The sequence below is a fragment of the Orycteropus afer genome, unplaced genomic scaffold, assembly GCF_000298275.1.
Source record: "Orycteropus afer afer isolate SDZICR_OR568_19922 unplaced genomic scaffold, OryAfe1.0 scaffold00247, whole genome shotgun sequence".
In the NCBI taxonomy this organism is placed as follows: Eukaryota; Metazoa; Chordata; class Mammalia; order Tubulidentata; family Orycteropodidae; genus Orycteropus; species Orycteropus afer.
This window is the reverse complement of record NW_006921834.1, coordinates 3942028-3962005: the sequence shown is the minus strand read 5'-3', so window position 1 is coordinate 3962005 and position 19978 is coordinate 3942028. Positions and strand designations below refer to the sequence as shown.

General features: G+C 43.0%; 1 protein-coding gene across 1 annotated transcript in view; it reads right to left on the bottom strand.

The window, feature by feature from the left end:
• KRT77 (keratin 77) overlaps window positions 1-7946 on the bottom strand; it is a 23201-nt gene extending 15255 nt beyond the window's left edge. Inside the window, 4 exon segments of the mRNA XM_007949548.1 lie at window positions 388-463; window positions 1658-1872; window positions 7390-7760; window positions 7763-7946. Of these exon segments, the coding sequence (XP_007947739.1) occupies window positions 388-463; window positions 1658-1872; window positions 7390-7760; window positions 7763-7946 (846 nt within the window).
• Between the last annotated feature and the right edge of the window lie 12032 nt (window positions 7947-19978).

The following is a 19978-nucleotide window of genomic DNA, read 5'->3' as shown; positions in this document are numbered from 1 at the left end:
GAGATGGATTGATACGGTGGCTGCAATGATGAGCTCAAGTATAGCAGGGATTGTGGGGCTGGCGCGGGATCGGGCAGTGTTTCGTTCTGCTGTGCATGGGGTCTCTATGAGTCGGAAACGACTCAACAGCACTTAACAACAACAATCTCAGGACCCTAGAGAGATAAGAACTAAAGGGTGCCTAGAGATTTGTATCAGCATCCATATCTGACTTACACCTTCGTTGTAAAACAAAACTGTATTTTTCTCATTTTAGGGCCCCAACATTTGGGCAGCACACACAGCGAGCTGGCCCACAGGTCACCTGTCTCTACTGTCACACATCATCTCACAGACATGAGATTCCTCACTTTGCTCTACCACCTGGCCCATAGTTCCCCTCTAGACTCTTCGTTCCCTCCCCTTTTTCAAGACAACAAAATCATTCTCAGCATTGGTCCTTTGGTTGATTTCTTCCCCATACCTGTTGGAGGAGGCAAAAAACACAGACAGCCCGCAGTGCTGGCCTTGGCTCCTTAGTATCTCTTCATGCAGGAGGTATGGACTCACCTTTGCCTGCAGAACAGTTTTTCCCAAACCTTGACTGATGCTCTCACTGATGAATAGCTGGCTCCTGGTTCTCCAGGCCAAAAGAGAGAACAATGGCCTGACATGGCAAGCCCAGGGCCACATTGTCCACAAAATGTCCATTTTTATTTTGATGTTTTATCTTTGTAAATTTATCAAGCTTAACAGCTTTTCTTTCAACTCAAAAACATGAAATAACCACTTTGGTTAAAATTTTTTTGAAGAGAAAAAACTTAACCTTCGATGCTGTGCCCACTAACATCTCCAGTGTGAATTTGTTTTATTCCTTGTCTACTCACACATACTTGTTTTCCCACCAGCACAATGCAGTGAGCATGGGGAAATGATGTCAAGAGAAGCCCTCCTCCCCCAGCATGGGGAAGGAGAGAGAAACCATTCAGATGTCTGCACAAGGCAGGAGAAGCTGATCTGAAATTAAACCAATCTTGTTTCCCCTACCATTATTGTTATAACAGCTAATGCTTATGGAGTGATTTCTATGTGCAGGCAAAATACTTATTAAGCATAATTTTATCTAAACCAGTAGTTCTCAAATTGTGGCCCCAATCCAGCAACATCAGCATCTGCTGGGAATGTATTATAAATGCAGGCTCCATCCCAGGCCTACTGAGTGAGAAACTCTGGGAGAGAGGGAACAGCAATTGATTTTAATAACATGATGCACACTAAAGTTTGAAAATCACAATCTGCACCTCACAGCAACCCAACAAAGAAGATATTATTACTATACCCACTTTAGTAATATGAAAACTAAAGGTTAGAGAGACTAACTTGCATGCAGCTAATAAGTGCCCATGCCAGAACTCAGACTTATCTGGCTTCAACATCCATGAAGACATCCTGATCCTCCTCCCCACTCCCAATACAGTTGGGAGCTGCTGTCCAAGCCAGGGCTGCCACATGTAAAATGGAAGCCCCTGAAGTTGTACAGAGCAAAGTCTGCATGGGTGGGTCTGGTGGCTCTGGTCCCTCCACTTACACATAAACACTAAAGTGGGATGACTTGTCCCAGTCAATCAGTTCCTTGTCATGTTTTTTCCAGATTCCTTTGCCCCACCATGAGCCTCACTTGTTCCTGTAGTCCTCCACGACATCCTGCATGCTCTTGACCTCTGTGTTCTGGCGCATCTTCTCTGCATTGAGAAACTCCACCTGCCTCTGCAGCTGGCTGTTGTAGTTCTCAAAAACGGCATCCAAGATGTTGCTCCGAGTAGAGGTGTTCACCTGCTGCAGCAGCTCCCACTTCATTTGCAGCACTTGGTTCTGCTGCTCCGAGAATCGCACCTAAAAGCAAGAGATCCCCAACCCATTCCAGAATTGGGTCAGAACAGCTCCCCCATGGGTTGGGTATCAGGACCCTCAGAGAATACCCCAGACCTCAAAGAATCAGCATGGCCCCTTTAGAAGTCAGAGAACTTGTCCATTCCCTGGGACCAGGACACACAAAGGGCAGTGAGTTTTCTAATAGTTGGCCAATGGTAATAATGTCAATTTGCCTAACAGTGACACTAAGCTCACTCTGGTTTTGAAGGCTAACTCACCTCCAATTGAGTGCCTTGTTTCCTTTAACCACAACCATTTACATCATAGAGTCTCACCCTCCACCCTCAGTTACCTATGCCATTATAAAGAAATGGTGATTTGGAGCAACGAAAACTCTAACAAATCCAAGAACCCACTGCCATTGAGTCAATTCCAACTCATAGGGATCCCCACAGGATCTCTAAGCCTGTAAATCTTTACAGAAGCAGACTGCCTCATCTTTCTTCTGTGGAGTAGCTGGTGGATTAGAACTGCCAACTTCTTGGTTAGCAGACAAATGCCTTAACCACATCACCACCAGAACTCCTTGGACAAATCCAAGAGTCATTTCTATTTGTGGCTTAAATGCTTTATGGGATTGAGGAGAGGAAGGAATGAACAGACTGAAAGAACAAGTAGACTTTGGATATTAAACTGAGTCCTGGGCAAACCCCTCAGCCATCACCACCTCTGCTGTCTGCTGATATATTTTTCAGAAAGATAATCTCATTTAAATGCTTTTAAAACCCAGATAGAATTTTAAAAATAAATTTTCTAATTAATAAAATAGCTGTGTAATGTATTCATGGTGGTGTAAGCACTTGAAGGTTGTCTAGTGTTTTGGAAATACCTGTGTTATTATTTCTTTTGTTAGCTCAGAGAATTGAGAGTGGACCAAAAAAAAAAAAAAAACTTATTGCCATCAAGCAACTCCCTTTGGGTTTCCAAGGTGGTATATCTTTATGGAAGTAGATTGCTCAGTCTTCCTTCCACAGAATGGCTGGTGAGTTTGAATCACAAACCTCTGGTTAGCAGTCAAATGCCTTAGGCACTACTCTACAAGAGCACCATCCTTATATTTCACTACTTCTTCCCCAAAACTAATTTCAATAGGGTGGTTCCAAAACTGTGGGTGTAAAGGTCAGATACAAGGTTCAGAGGTTGTCCATGTACAAAAAAAAAAACACATGAGCTGTCTTTCTCATGTTAATGATGAAGCCTCACATTAGCTCTACCAGTTGCCCACAAATGGCACCTCCCTTTCCATGCCCTGGGTAGAGGTAGGAAGTTTTCTCTATAGCTTGCTTGCACCTTTGCCGGGTACATGTACACATATACACCGATACATACACACACATACACCTCCAGAATCTGATTCCCTCCTCCAGGAGCTGAGTACGTGGGCAAACCCACAGCTTGGTGATTACAATGCCTCTTATAACAGAACTCAGAAGACACACCTCTGCCATGTGGCACTAAGGAAGGTGCCCAGAATTCCCGTGCCCTAGAGACTCTGGCCATCTGAGGGGCTAGCCCTTATTTATTCCCTTTGGGTTCTAGAAATCCTTGCAGAGAACACTATTTCCCATGGCTTATTTTTGTTGGTTTTATCAAAGCCAGACGTTAAGCAACCAGCTCTCATAGGCTTGTCAGCACAACTCATAAAACCCATGAGAAATTCACCTGGCCTATTTTTGCTCTCTGGTGACACTCCCAGAGAGTAGAGAAATCTATTCAACACTCATTCACAGCTCTGAGCTAGCACTGTGAAAGCCAAAAGAAAGTATCTCATGATCTGATGGAGAGTCTTCACATAAAACAATGAAGGCACAGTTAGACAATTCTGGGTCCTCCCAGTTTAGCCAAGTCCCTTCCCATTCACAATATCTCAAAAGCTCAATAAAATAAATTGAGTTCTCATAGGTCATCCAAATGGTGAAGGCAGAAGCTAGCTTCAGGGAGTGCCAGGCAATTTGCATGCAATTTAACCACTAGAAAAATAGAGAGCCATTTTACTTTTCCCCAGACTCCCCTAAACACTCTTGGACTGTGTCCACTAGCAATACTCAAAGGAAGCTCAGACATCACAGATAAATTTCAACATCATGCTGAACTAATCTTCTTACTTAAGGAAACAAAGCCCACCCTTTGCCTCTCATGCCCCTCTCCCTCACACTCATGACATTTCAACCCACAGTGAGCTTCCAGTGACTCTAACACCCAACACCTTCCCAACTCTTTGCCTGGCTATCATCCTATGGATTCCAACTAAAATATCACTGTCTGATATCTCCCTTTTACAACATCCTTCTCTCTTCCCCCATAGCATGAATCACAATTTACAATCATTTGATGTTTAACACCTGTCTCTTCCCACTACATTGTAAGCCTATGAAAGCAGACCCATCTGCTTTGTCCTCCAGTGGATACAAGATGCCGGGTCCTAGGAATACACACTGCCCAACAGAGAAGACAGTTAACAAATAGCATGGGCTGATGAATTTAAAAAGACTTTGAACTTAACTACTGGTCTGGGCTATCTAGACCATGCACTACCCTTTGGCATTGAGGTTTAAAGGTCACCTGAACAGGAATATACCTCTGGCTCATAGCCCAAAGGCTAGGCAAATGGCCCAGTGGGAAAGATGCTGTTGTTGTTGTTGTTGTTATGTGTCATCGAGTTGGATCTGACTCATAGCAACCCCTCCTTGGGTCTCCGAGGCAGTATCACTACAGAAGTAGATTGCCCAATCTTCCTTTCGAGGAGTAGCTGGTGGGTTTGAACCACCAACCTTCTGGTTAGCAGTCAAATGCCTTAGGCATTATGCTACTAGAGCTCCATGGAAAGAGATGGACCCCTTTTTTCCTTCCTGAGGCTCCTTTCCCTTGTCATGATTCTAAAAAAAGCCTTTGTTTCCATAACAATTCTCTGAGGATCCAAGCCTGAAACCTGAAGGGCTGACCAATTTTTCACTTAACACGTGTTTATTGAGCCATTATATGTCAGGCACAATTGTGGGTTCAATAATGAATAGAAAGATCAAACCCCTGCTTTCCAAGAGCTTACATTCTATTCAAAGGCAACCTGAAAGAAGCACACATATGAAATATGTCAATCGTTTGTGGGAGCTATGGATAAAGTGAAGCAGTGATGGTGGTAGAGCTAGGATGGCAAACATCATTTTAAATAGAATGGTCAGAGAAGGCCACATTGAGACAGGCCTTGGCCTGAAGGAGTTGAGGGAGGGAGTTGGGCTTCTCTTTGGAAGGAAGTGTTGCGACAGCATATGCAAAGGCCCTGACACTTGGGATGCAGCGGGATGTCAAGAATGCAGCTGTGCACTTGTGAGGAAGAGAAAACCATGAGATGAGGCAAAGTGAGAGTGTCAGAACCACTGCATACAATTAGGAATTTGTACCCTAGGGAGCTAAATTCCAGTCTGCATTCTGCTCACTAAATCCTATAGCTGGAGAGCTGTTCCACCCAGTGGAAGCAATTCTGCTTAATTCTCACAAATGCATTTCAGGGGCTAGCAGCAACTCTGGCTTGGAAGGCCTCAAGGATTCGGACTTTCATTCCAGAAAGCCAATAAAGAATTCACATGGAGGAGTGGTGTGGTATGTCTTTAAAGGATGGCTGTGGTATGGTGTTGAGAATAGTTTTACAGGGTTAATGGTGAAAAGAGGAAGACCAGCTTGGAAGGCAGAGTCAGAAACCACTGTAATAGAAGATTGTTCCTTCCAGCCAGGCCAGGGTCCACCTGGGCTGAGGGACCTCTTCTCATAGTCATCACAGACCATGCCCCTTAGGAAAGAACAGAAAGCCAAGGTCTCCTTCACCTTAGCCACTGCCCACCACCAATGCCATAAAACCCAATGAGTGCCCTGCAGGGACCATAATCAAATCAGAGTCTCAGTAGATGGTTTGCAGCAGCCTGTGGTCATTTCATTGACCCTCAGCCCTTCCTTCTCCATGATCTTTCCCTGGCACAGCCTTGACCCCTGCCCCCACCAGTGGTGCCCTCTTCACCTATTACCTCCATGTTCCAGTTTAACCCTCCCCTGACTATGCCTGATGTATGACGACATTCAGCTCGAATTTTCATCCCTAGCGATCAGAAGCAGCCAGAAGCATTTGCTCTGTTGGACACCTTTGGAGCTATCTCTGGGCCTCAGCACTCTTACCCCTGCTTCCTCTGCTTCCACGCTCTGTCTTGTCCCCAGCATTTGTCCAAATATCAAGGGCCAGCTGTACAGCCTAACAGGTTCTGGCCATGATTAGCCTGCAGTCAGACCACAAGAAATGTCTGGCCTCAACACCAAACTCTTGAGGGGACTGAAGGAAAGTTACTGAGCATCCAGAAGACTTTGTGCATTCCACCTTATCCACAAAGGCAAAGCACTTTCTGAGAGCCTCCAGTGGCCAACAGGCATCCATCCCTGGTCAGAAAGGAAGGCTAGAGAAAGGTCTTTACCATAGCTTTCCAACAGCCTCTGTTTGGCGAATTGGGACTCAATGGGACATAATGTGAGGTTTAATCGGGGAACTAGGGAGAGGGGCTTCCACAGCTCCATTCAGCCCTTTCATGGCCCTGGATGAGCTGAAAAGAGAAACTCAGAACTCTACATTAGCCCCCAGAGATGTCAGTAGCGTATTCCCATAGGCTCTGCCAAGCTCACCCATCCCACCTTCTCCTGCCTTGTCCCTGCACCTTAATCTTCCCCCTCTTCTTCATTCTGTTACATTCTTTTCTCCAGGAATTTTAACATTTGAAATTCCTTAAAGATGTCACACTTTCATGCCTTTTGCCCTGGTGCCTGCTGGTCCTTCTGTCTAGAAATCTTCTCTGCTCTGAGAAACTATTTGACTCATTCTCCACTTTCAAAACCCAGGTCAGACCTGGGGCCCCCAGTGAAGCCCTCCATGAACCCAACTGGCAGAGCTCTTCAACCCTCCTGTAGACCTACCACAGCTCAGAGCGTACTACCCTTATTAATAGACTTTCCACATGTAGTCATAATTATCTCCCCTTAAGACCTGGGGTTCCTTGAGGAAAGAACTTATGGCCTAGAAACCTCTGTGGAATATGCCAGGCACTGGCATCTAATAGATGTTTAGTAAGTGTTTGTTAGCTGGGTGGGTGGGTGGGTGGATGGATATATGGTTGGGTGGATGGATACATGAGTGGATGGATGGATGGACAATGAATAGTAATGAATGAGAACAAGTCACTACACCATATATTTTGTCTGTTGGGGATTTCCACACCTCTTATATGCTTCCCTGCCAAAAGGAAAAGATAAAAATAAATTCTCCCAGGAAGTCAAATGGAGGCCTAAATGAAGTGAATGCTTTCTTAAGGTCCCAAGACATACATATCTGGAAGTGATTGTGGCACCATAAGAGACAGTGTGATTTGATGAGTTGCAGCAGGATACAAGACCCTCTCAATCATTTGGTCAGTGTCCAAAGACTCTGCCTGCCCCTGAGGTACTCACCTTGTCAATGAAGGAGGCAAACTTGTTGTTTAGGACCATAATCTGCTCGCGTTCCTGGGTCTTAACCCTCTGAATTTCAGGGTCCACTTCCAGATGAAGTGGCTGTAGGAGGTTCTGGTTGATAGTCACCTCTTGGATGCCCCCCGGAGGACAAGAAGGGCTGAAGCCCCCAAATCCAAAATTGTTGCTCCTAAACTCAGCACCACCAAAACCTCCTACTCCATAGCCACCACCCCCAATGTCACCATTCCCAAAGCTACCACCCCCAAAGCTTTTGCTGCTTCCAAATCCCCCTCTTACTCCTCCACTCTGGCAAAAACCACTGGCACCTCTCCCCATTAGGCTAATGGATATGCTTTTACTGCCACCAAATTGTACAGGCTTCTAGAACCAAACCCCTTCCCATAGGCCCAGCCACCACCACCACACCTCCCTTGGGCCTGACACACAGATCCCACAGCCCTACTCCCACCACCAGAGCCTGCAGAAGAGCTAGCACAATAAACCCGTCTGCTCCTTGAGCTAAATGCAGACTGAGAACTAAATTGGTGGCTCATGTTTGCTGAAGCATCCAGAGTAGCAGATAAGAGAAAGGGCCCAGATTGAAGAAGGTAGAGTCCAGGAAGGGAAGAAGCTATGACTCCTCTGGCAAGAGATCTGGCTCTGCCTCTATATATACATGCACACCCTGGGCTGGGAACTTCAGAATCCTGGGTGGAGAGTATTCATGTTATTTTGCCTGCCAGTAATGTCTCTTTAAAAGCTCACACCTATGAGTTGCAGAAATTGCATTGTAGATAAACTTCCCCAACTTGATCATTTATCATTGATCTCTTGCCATTTAGAGATCAGAATGAAATCATCTGTCAGGATCTAGTTGATGGAAACTCAACTGGATTTCCCAAAAATCATTAGCTGATCTCTTCCTAAGAGACTCCACCACTGAGTTGTTTTTTTGGGGGTGTGCCTGGGAGACCTGGGACAAAACAAGGGGATATCTAGATACCTGGGGACCACAGCTGGGACAAGAATGGGGACACCTGCTGTCCCAGCAATGTCTTGGTGGGGCAAAAACTTTGTTCTGACATCTATACCCTGTTTCTGCTCCTCACTGTTATCATCACCATGAACACCCCAAAGTTTGTCATATGAAAACTGGGTGTTATGGTCATTGCATGCAAGTAGAAGCCATACAACTCATCCAAAGGCTGCCTGCATCTTGCTGGGTATGTCTGGTGCTACACTGTAAGCCTCAGGCTCCTCAACAAGTGAGGTCCTTTGGTACTGGAGGTCTGATTGCATATCCATTGAGCGTCTACCAGAACCTAACGTTGTCTTCTAGACCAAGAGATAAGCTACCCCAAAATATCTTCTTTTTTTTTTTATTTCCAATCTGTTGCAGACCAATATTTTCATATAATACAATAAAGTTACCAGAAAAATGACATTAAAAAATGTATGAAATACAGATTCTAATCTATTTATTTTCAGATTCAACAGAAATAAATTTACTCGAGTGCTAGTATGTATGTTGTACACATGCATGTTTGTCTCCGAAGTGGAGCTCCTTCCCTCCCTGGACTCTATGATTCTTAATCATAGAGATTAAGAATGCAAAAATAAATAAATAAGAATGTAGATAAGGTAGGCTTAAAAAAAATAACATTTATTTATTAGGGGTTGCAGGACATTTTTTCCTAATATTTTAAATTTCCTTTTCCTTTGTGTTTGTGCAGGAGCTCTGGTGGCGTAGTGCCTAAGGTATTTGACTGCTAACCAGAAGTTTGGCGGTTCAAACTTACCAGCCACTCCTCGGAAGGAAGATTGGGCAATCTGCTTCCATAAAGATACCACCTCAGAAACCCAAGGAGGGGTTGCTGTGCATTGGATCCAACTCGACGGCAGTGAGTTTGTATTTGTGCAAGGAACTTTTTTGGCAAAAGTTGGAACTGAATCACAGCTGCCAATGGCTAATGAGATGGAAAGGGGTAGGAAATGGGAAAGAACAAAAACAGTTGTCTGGGGAGCAGCGGAGAGGAGAAGGCATCCTAAGGGAGGGGGGAGGCTCTGAGGTCTGCCTCTGGGAAGCGGTGGGCAGCTTCAAGTCTCAACCATCTCCAGGAGATACTGTGGGCAGAAGAGAGAGTGAGCCTGGAATTTAGTTAGATGAACAGGTTTCAGCTCCCAGCCCTGCTTCTGACGGTGTGATCATAGACAATTCGCCTATTCTCTGAGCCTCAGAGACTTACAGGAATCATGGTATCTATTCTTGTGATAATGCATGTGGAAAAAAAAAAAAACTATAATACACTGAATACAGCTGCTCATGGTGCTGGTGGGGTCCCTGGGTGGTTCAATGGCTAAGCACTGGACTAACTGAGAGGTTAGTGGTTCAAACCCACCCAGAGGTGTCTCGGAAGTAAGACCTGGCAATCTGCTTCCAAAAGAAAAGTCACAGCCTCAGAAACCTTATGGATTATTCTTCTATGCACACATGAGATCTCCATGAGTCAAAATCAGCTAAACAACAACTAATAACAACAATAATAACATTATAGGTTCAAGTAGAATGCCCAAATCCTATTTTTCTCTGGACTTTTGGTGTTAAAATCAGTCCACACAGCCCTAGTCCAGACCTGGAGACCCTGAAGGAGCTCTTGGTAGGACAGGGAAGCCAGGATTCAGTCTCCAAGTACAGAGTAGTAAGGAGAGAACCAGTAGAGCCAGAGGAATGAAAGGGAAGTGAAGCTGGGAAATGGATGGGTTAGTATGAGAAAGCTGCCTGGAGGCAAGGATTCCGAGCTAGGTGTAACAGGCAGGGAGAAGAGTCGGAGGTCTGGCACAGAAAAAGAGAGTGTTATGGAGAAGGTAAATGAGGCATTGGAGGTTCAGGAGGAGGATTCTCGCCTTCCATGCAGGAAACTGGGTTTGAGTCCAACAGATGGGGAAAATGAGACTTAAAGTAAATTGTCTAAGAACACACAGCTGAAAATGGTGGAATGCAGATTTGAACCCAGGCATTCTGACTCAGAGCCAAAGAATCAGAATGAGGGGGATGAGGTCCCTCTCCCCCATGCTCCCCTTAAAGGAAAGTGGGAAGTCAGTTGAGGTCTCCAGCTTGCCAGGCCTTTCTCCCAGGTACTGCCAAAAGGGTGAGGCTGGGCAGCTATCTGCCATGGCAGCAGCAGGAGTCAGGGTTCAAGAAGAGCTGCTGGTGTGACTGGCAGGAACTATGACAAGGCAGCACAGAAGTATGACCAGGGCATAGGGACAGAAGCAGAACCCCTCGATAGAGAAAGAGGGATGGAAAATCTCACTCACTGGTCCCTCTCTGGGAGGGAGGGGAGAGATGGCATAGGTGGGCAGGCTACTTCCCTGCCCACCTCAGTGCCTCCAAAATTGGCCTTTTAGTGCCTTGAAATAGGGAGCAGAGGGAAGGCAGTGACATGACAAGGGTCTGAGAGACTAGCTTCTCTGGATAAATACAAGCTCCTAGCCTTCTATTCAAGGAGCCTTGGTGGCACAATGATAAAGCACTTGCCTGCTGACTGAAAGGCTGGCAGTTTGAACCTACCCAGCAGCTCAGCATTAGAAAGGCTTGGCAATCTGCTCCTGCAAAGATTGCTGTTAGGTGCATCGTGTCAGTTTCAACTTACAGCAAGCCCGTGTAAAACAGAACAATACACTGCCCAGTCCCACACCATCTTCAGAATCATTGCCAGGCTTGAGTCCGTCATTGCAGCCACTGTGTCAATCCACCTTGTTTGGGATCTTCCCCTTTTTCGCTGACCCTCTACTTTACCAGGGAATGGTCCCATCTGACAACATGACCAAAGTATGAAAGACAAACTCTGGCCATTCTCGCTTCTAAAGAGTATTCCAGCTGTACTCCTCCAAGACAGATCTGTTCATTCTTTTAGCAGTCCATGGGACATTCAACATTCTTCACCAACACAATTAAAATGCATTAATTTTTTTGTGATCTTCTTTTTTCATTGTCCAGCTCTCACATGCATGAGGTTATTGAAAATGCCATGGCTTGAGTCAGGTGCACCTCAGTCTTCAAAGTGAGGTCTTTGCTCTTAAACACTTTAAAGAAATCTTTTGCAGCAGATTTGTTCAATACATTGTTTGATTTCTTGAATGCTGCTTCTATGGGTGTTGATTTCTAGGTCCAAGTAAAATGAAATACTTGACAACCTCCATCTTTCCTCTATTTATCATGATGTTCCCTATTGGTCCAGTTGTGAGGATTTTTGTTTTCTATATGTTAAGGAGTAATCCATACTGAAGGCTGAAGTCTCTGATCTTCATCACTAAGTGCTTCAAGTCTTCTTTACTTTCAGCAAACAAGGTTGCATCATATGCATATTGCAGGTTGTTAATGAGTCTTCCTCCAATCCTGATGTCACAATCTTCTTCATACAGTCCAGCTTCTTGGATTATTTGTTCAGCATACAGACTGAATAATGACAGCCTCTTGGTTTACATACAGTTTCCTCATGAGCACAATTAAGTGTTCTGGAATTCCTATTCTTCACAGTGTTATCCATAATTTGTTATGATCCACACAGTCAAATGCCTTTGCATGGTCAGTAAAGCACATGTAAACATCTTTCTGATATTCTTTGCTTTGAGCCAAGATCCATCTGACAACAGCAATATATCCCTCATTCCACTTCCTCTTCTGAATCCAGTTTGCATTTCTGGAAGTTCTCTGTCAATATACTGCTGTAATCGTTTTTTAATTATCTTTAGTGTAACTTTACTTGCATGTGACATTAATGATATTGTTAGATAATTGCCACATTTCATTGGATCACCTTTCTTTGGAGTGGGCATAAATATGGATTGCTTCCAGTCTCTTGTACAGGTAGCTGTCTTTCAAATTTCCTGGCATAAATGAGTAAGTGCCCCAGCACTGCATCCGTTTGTTGAAACATCTCAATGAGTATTCCATCAATTCCTGAAGCCTTGTTTTTCACAAATTCCCTCACTGCAGCTTGGACTTCTTCCTTCAATACCATTGGTTCTTGATCATCCGATAACCTCTTGAAGTGGGTGAACATCAACCAATTCTTTTTGATACAGTGACTCTATGTATTCCTTCCATCTTCTTTTGATGCTTCTTGCATTGTTCAAAATTTGGCCCATAGAACTCTTCAATATTGCAACTCCAGGCTTGAATTTTTTCTGCAATCCTTTCATCTTGAGAAATGTCAAGCATGTTCTTTCCCTTTGATTTTCCAACTCTAGGTCTTTGCACATTCTAGGTTCCAAGTCCCAAACACCAAGTCCTAGCTTGGACCTTTCTGATAGCAATTTAGCACTCATTTAGGCATATAACAAAAAGTAAGTGGAGGTACCAACTTAGAGCACATGCCATGTTGAGAGCAGCAGCAAGAAGAACATGTAGATAATGAAGACATAGAAGAGTATTATGTCCCACTAACTCCTGGGAACAAAATGAAGATAGGTGTTGCATTTCACTAAGTGTATCTCAGGCTAAATGTTAGGGAGAATTTCTTGCAAAGGAAGCAGATTTTGAGTGGCAGTGCTAAAGAAGGCTTTGCCATTTCTTTTTCTATAGACCTTAATGAAAATCTAGAGAAGATAGGTTGAAAGCAATGGGAACCCTCTGGCAAGGGGCTAACTTTCAGAGTTTTGATATAAAAGCAGTTCAAAATCAGATGATGTCTTGAAGCATTTCTGTGTATCTCTGCAGATAAACAGAGTCCTGGAGACAAGTAAAACCATGACATATTCAAAATCAATTTAGTGTGACCAGAGTATAGAATTTGAGGGAGAAGGTGTGGGAGATGAGGCTGGAGAGGTCAGTAAGGATCGGGCCATGAGGGACCTGGTCTGACATGTTAATTTGAACTTTGCACTGCAGCCACTGGGAAACCACTGAAGGATTTTGAGCAGAAGAGTGACATCATCTGATCTGTGACTTGAATATCAGGGTAAAGAATGGAAAGAGGTTCTTTGAAGTTTATTGTGGGAAAAAATATTTAAATCACAGAGAACTTAGAAAGAAGGATATTCTCCATTCCCCAAGCTACTCCACTAGTCTTAGTGCTTTAGATAGATAGGTAGGTAGGTAGATAGATAGATAGATAGATGTCCAGTTCGCTGTGACTCATGACAACCCTATGTACAATGGAACAGAATGTTGCATGGTACTGCATTATCTTTATGATCATCAGTATGTTCAAGTCCGTCATTGTGGCTATTGTGTCAACCCATCTCACCAAGGGTCTCCCTCACTGTCCTTGGCCCTCTACCTCACCAAACATTGCATCCTCCTCCAGTAGTTTATCCCTTCCCATGATGTGTCCAAAGCCAACAATGTCAGACAAGGTTCAGTTGTGATCCACAGGATTTTCATTGGCTAATTTTGGGGAGTAGATCTCTGGGTCTTTCTTCCTAATCTGTCTTAGCCTGGAAGCTCCACTGAAACCTGTCCACTATAGGTAACTAGTATTTGAAATATCAATGGCATAGCTTCCAGCATCTCAGCAACACTCAAGCCACCACAGTATGATAATTTGACAGACAGGTGGTGGTAGGCTCACCCAGTGGGCTTTAAAAATGTTGGTGTCTAAATCTCACTGCCAAATATTCTGATTTAATTGGTCTAGGGTTCAGCTTGGGCAACAGATGTTTTAAAAGCTTCCATATGATCCTTATATGCCACCAAGATTGAGCACCATGAGCTAGCTCTTTCTTGTGTGTATTAATTCAAGTTGGAAACTAGAATGTTCAAGTTGGAGGTAGTAAATTGCAGTAGCAGGGAGGAGGGTGTGGAGAGGTAAAGAACATAGCTGTGGCTCATCCACTCACTTACAAATTCAAGGTAAGCAAATGCCTGGCATGCAGCTTGGGCTTGAAGGAAAATCAGGCAACCCATCTCTTGTGCTCTAAGTCTTTTAACCCAACAGGTAAACCAAGCATTATACCCCAAAGCAGTGCAGAGCCCGGTGTGACAAACTTTGATCAGAGGACAAAAGAAGAGGGGAGGCTCAATGTGAGCAACAGGGGTTGGGAAAGTCACTGAGGAGAAGGAGAGACCCATACCCTTGACCTTGAAGAATGGATGGGAAGGGAATGCATAGGAGGGGGAAGCTTGTGTTCTTCTCTCCTCCCTCAAGCCACACAGCACTCAGGCAAATTGTTTTCTGGGAAAAGATGACATTAAATAAGAAGGATGAGGACTACAACTATTTTATTTGTGTCTTTGTGTGAGTGATGTCAAGCTGCCCCTCCAAGAAGGTGCAGCCCCAGCACTGCAAGGCTTGACTAACAGAACATGGGCTGAATCTCTGCCCTCACTCATTTCCTCTGTGATGTTAATGAAAAATTCCTGAGACATTAGGAGAATGTGAACTCTGACTGGATATTTGATCACAGTAAATAATTAATGTGTATCTTGTTAAGTGTAATAATGGTATTATGACTGTTTTAAAAAATAATTCTTATCTTAGAGAAACTTTTACAAAGCTATTTATCTATAAATTTATCTGACATCTGAGATTTGTGTCAAAATAATCTGGAAGGGTAGGAGAAGTGGGTAAGGCAGAGATGAAACAAGATAATGAGTGGATTGTTGAGCTGGGTGATGAATACAGAGAGTTTTATTCTCAGTTCACTATTATCTATACTATAATTTTTTTTGCACATTTTCCAGAATAAAAAGGATTTTTAAAAAGATCCACCACTCCTGAGACTATTTATGACACGCTTTTTTCCTATTATAAATAAGCTATTTTCACTTTGAATAGCAGTTTTTCTGTCCAGTACACTCAAATGAGAACATCTTTGCATATAGCTCAAATATATAACTTGCTTGAAACTGGTAAGAGTAATAAATAAGTTGGATGATAGGGTCAGAACCCAAAAATAATTTGGCAGTCTGGAATTTGAGCCAAATCTAATCAGAAATATTTGACAGAGATTAATGTAAAACCTTATATGTGTCTTCAAACAAAACAATTGTACAGTCAGCATGGAGAGACATGGTTTCACAAGGACTTGTATAAAATGATGCCAACTAAGGGTGAGTCAGTACCAGGAAGGGGCTGCCAAAATCACCTGCAAGATTGGAGGATGCACAGAGAGACTCCTCATGCCCACCCCTTTCCTGGGCCAGGCAAGCCTCACCTAGAGAGTTGGGATGGGGTCTAGGAACCTAGAGGATGTCTATGACAGAGCAGCCAGCATGGTGGGGGAAGGGTACTTCAAAGAGAGGAGGGAGTAGAAGCATTCTACCTGGAGAAATAATCCAATGAAGGGAGCAACTGTCCACAAATAGTTGTAGATTTTCACACACAAAGGGACTTAGACCTGTTCCCTATAGCCAGGGAGGAAAAACTCAGACCAACATGTGGAATTTCCAAGGTAGAACTCAGCTTAATATAAGGGAAAACCTTAAGAGGAGGACTCGTGCAAAGAAAGAATGGTCTTTTGTGAGAAAGAGGAGTTACCAACCACAGGAGGTGAGATTGCTCCTTGGGAACAGTGTTTTAGAAAGGACTCAAGAGTCTAAATTGGGACTCCTTAGGATAGCCTTTCAAGTCACTTCTAGCCTTAACAGTTTGATTCCTCACAAATCAGTGGTAACCCTGGAAATAATAATGGCAATATCTCCCATTTGTTGAGTACTTATCTTGTTTTACAGATTGTGTCCAGCTCTAGCATGTATGATATCATTTCATCAATCCATCAGTCAAAACTTGCTTGAGTATACATTTTCTATCCAACATTGTGTAACTTACAAACTATATATGGTATAGTCTCTTTTCTTAAAGAGCTTTTAATTTAGTGGCTAATAAAAACTTGCATACATATAGCACAGTATCTGTATGAACATCTTTCGTTTGACAAAATAGTTTTTACATATATTATTTCATGTATTCCTTGAAACATCCCTGAGAGGCAGATATTATTTTTAATATCACATTGAAGAATAATAACAGCTAATATTTTAAGGCACTTTGGTGGCATAAGGGCTCTGGTGGTGTAGTGCCAAATGCATTTGGCAGCTAATCAGAAGGCTGGCAGTTCAAACCCACCAGTCACTCCTTGAAAGGAATATTGGGCAATCTACTTCCATAGTGAGACTGCCTCAGAAACCCAAGGAGGGGTTGCTGTGAGTTGGACCTGACTTGACAGCAGTGAATTTGGTTTTTTGTTTCTGTTTGGGTTTTTGTTTTGTTTTGTTTTGTTTGGTGGCATAATGGTCAGTAGTTCAAACTCACCAGCTGCTCTGTAGAAGGAAGATAGGGCAATCTGCTTCTGTAAAGATTTACAGCCATGGAAACCAAGTGGGAGAGTTGCTATGGGTTGGAATCAATTCAATGGCAGTGAGTTAATATTTTTAATCACCCTCTACTTCTGGGAATGCTCACTTTCCAGTGTTGCTCAGTATTAGCCTAACCTCAATTAAGAAAAGACTATGTTTAAAATTTATTTTTATGTCCTGCTCATCCCAATAATGCCAAAAACAAACTATCAAGTTGATTATGACTCATAGCAATCCTATAGGACAGAATAGAACTAGGTTTCCTAGGCTGTAAATCTTACTAAGGCAGACTGCCTCATCTCTCTCCCATAGAGTTGCTAGTGGGTTCAAACTTCTGACCTTTTGGTTAGCTGCTCAATGATTTAACCATAGTGCCACCAGAGGTCCTATCCAAATAATGTTGTTGTTGTTGTTGTTGTTGTAATGTGCTGTCGAGTCGGACCTGACTCATAGCGACCCCTCCTTGGATTTCCAAGGCAGTATCACTTTGGAAGTAGATTGCCCAACCTTCCTTCCGAGGAGTGACTGGTGCGTTTGAACTGCCAACCTTCTGGTTAGCAGTCAAGCATCTTAGGCACTATACCACCAGAGCTCCCATCCAAATAATAAGATAGTTAAATTTAAAAACAATGCTTCATATTAAAAGAAGTAAATATTTTATTCACCTAATGACAAATACTCCCCAGAAACTGACACAAAAAGGAAAACATGCTAGGATGCCTAAGTTTAATTATCCATAAAGACTTCTTCAAGATAGACAAATTGCTCTTTGGTCTTGGGTATAAAAGGAACACACACACATACACACACACAAAAAAGGACAAACTCTCAACTTATTTTTAAATTGAGTTTTGAGGAAATATTTACTTGATCTTGTAAAGGAAATCTGTGAGCCCAAATACAAATATTAAGAGCTAAAGCAGGAAATTGATGAAGTGAATTTGGAGGGAGCAATGGTGAGTGTCGACCTCCTGAAAGCAAATCTTCCCCTAGCCACCTGGACCTGGATTCAGCACCAAGGACAGAGCAGTGTTACCTAAATGGGCTATAAAGTCTCAAACCAAACTAAAAATACCAAATTCGTTGCCATTGAGTCAATTCTGACTCACAGTAGCCCTATAGGACAGAGTAGAACTGCCCCACAGGTTTTCTAAAACTGCAAATCTTTACGGAAGCAGACTGCCACATCTTTCTCTCACGTCCAATGGGTTCAAATGGCTGACTTTTCAGTTAGCACTTAACCACTAGCAGAGGTCCTCTGAATAAAATAAGCCTCTGCCATCAAAGACCAGGGACATTCTCCCACCCCAACTCGATTGTGTGGAAACAAACTTCATGTGCATTATTAGTTTAGCATAGAAGGTACAAGTATGAACTCTTGGTCCCAACTACTAATGTTTAAACCCTGACTCTACCACTTGCTAACAGTATGACTTTGGACAAGTCACTTTATCTCTTTGTGCCTCTTTTCCCTCATGTTTAAAATGAAGCTAATCATATCTTCCTTGTAGGATCATTGTGAGGATTAAATTAGTTATATGTGAAGTGCTCAGAATAGTGTCTGAGCAGGTAGTAACAACTTAGTAAGCCTTTGCTTCACTTATTGGCTTCCCAAAACTTTGAGATCCTGGGAAGTAGGGAAGGGAGGCAGAGTACCATAGAAAAACTAGTGTTAGGGAGAAGGGTGGCTGTTGTTTATCTATAAGGAATATGGGTACAGGTGAAGTTTTTGACCCATTCTCCTACCAGCCTGGCCCAAAGTCCCCAATAGCAGAAGTGAGGGAGGTCTTCCTCCTGAAGTGACCCAGGCTGGGCACTGCTGTTACCAGTTGGCTTTCACTAAGCAGAACTCCTGTCAAAGACCACTGAAGCCAGTATGGGAAGTGTCCAGCCACAGGATGTAGTCTGACCTGGGATGGATCCAAAAAGAGTGAACCAGATAGTGACAGTTGGACAGATTGTTAATTTTGACCCAGTTTGCTAACCCCAAAGATTCTCTCAACACCCTCATTCTCTCATCATTTCCCACATACTTCACACACAGATGCTAACGTAACTTTCAGAAGGTCACATTTCCAGTGGTGAAAAACAAGGCTCCAGGAATTGATGGAATATCGATTGAGATGTTTCAACAAATGGATGCCACACTAGAGGCACTCACTCAGCTATGCCAGGAGATTTGGAAGACAGCTACCTGGCCAAGTGACTGGAAGAGATCCATATTAGTACTCATTCCAAAGAAAGATGATCTCACAGAATGTGGAAATTGTTGAACAATATCATTAATATCTCACCCAAGTAAAATCTTGCTGAAGATAATTCAAAAATGATTACAGCAGTATATTGACAGAGAACTTCAAAAAAGCAAGCTGGATTCAGAAGAGAACATGGAATGAGGGATATCATTGCTGATGTCAGATGGATCTTGGCTGACAGCAAAGAATACCAGAAAGATGTTTACTTGTGTTTTACTGCTATGCAAAAGCATTCAATTGTGTGGATCATAACAAATTATGGATAACATTGAGAAGAATGGGAATTCCAGAAGATTAATTGTCCTTATAAGGGACTTGTACATAGACCAGGAGGCTGACATTCGAACAGAACAAGGGGACACTGCATGGTTTAAAATCAAGAATGGAATGGGTCAGGGTTGTATCCTTTCACTATATTTATTCAATCTGTATGCTGAACAAATAATCAGAGAACCTGGACTATATGAAGAAGAACATGGCATCAGGATTGAAGGAAGGCTCCTTAACAACCTATGTTATGCAGATGACACAATTTTGGTCACTGAAAATGAGGATGACTTGAAATACTTACTGATGAAGATTGAAGACTACAATCTGCAATATGGATTACACCTCAATATAAATAAAACAAAAATCCTCACAACGGAACCCATAAGCAGTATCATGATAAATGGAGAAAAGATTGAAGTTGTCGAAGACTTCATATCACTTGGTTCTACAATCAACACTAATGGAAACAGCAGTCAAGATATCAGCCGTCATATAGCATTGGGCAAGTCTGCTGCAAAGGACCTCTTTCAAGTGCTGAAGAGCAAAGTTTCCTTAAAACCTAGGGTGCACTTGACACAAGCCATGGTATTTTCAATTGCCTCATCTGCATGTGAGAACTGGACAATGAATAAGAAAGACAGAAGAGTCGATGCTTTTAAGTTGTGGTGTTGGCAAAGAATGCTGAAAGTATCATGGACTGCTCAAAGAACTAGCAAATCTGTGCTGGAAGAAGTGCAGCTGGAGTGCTCCTTGGAAGCGA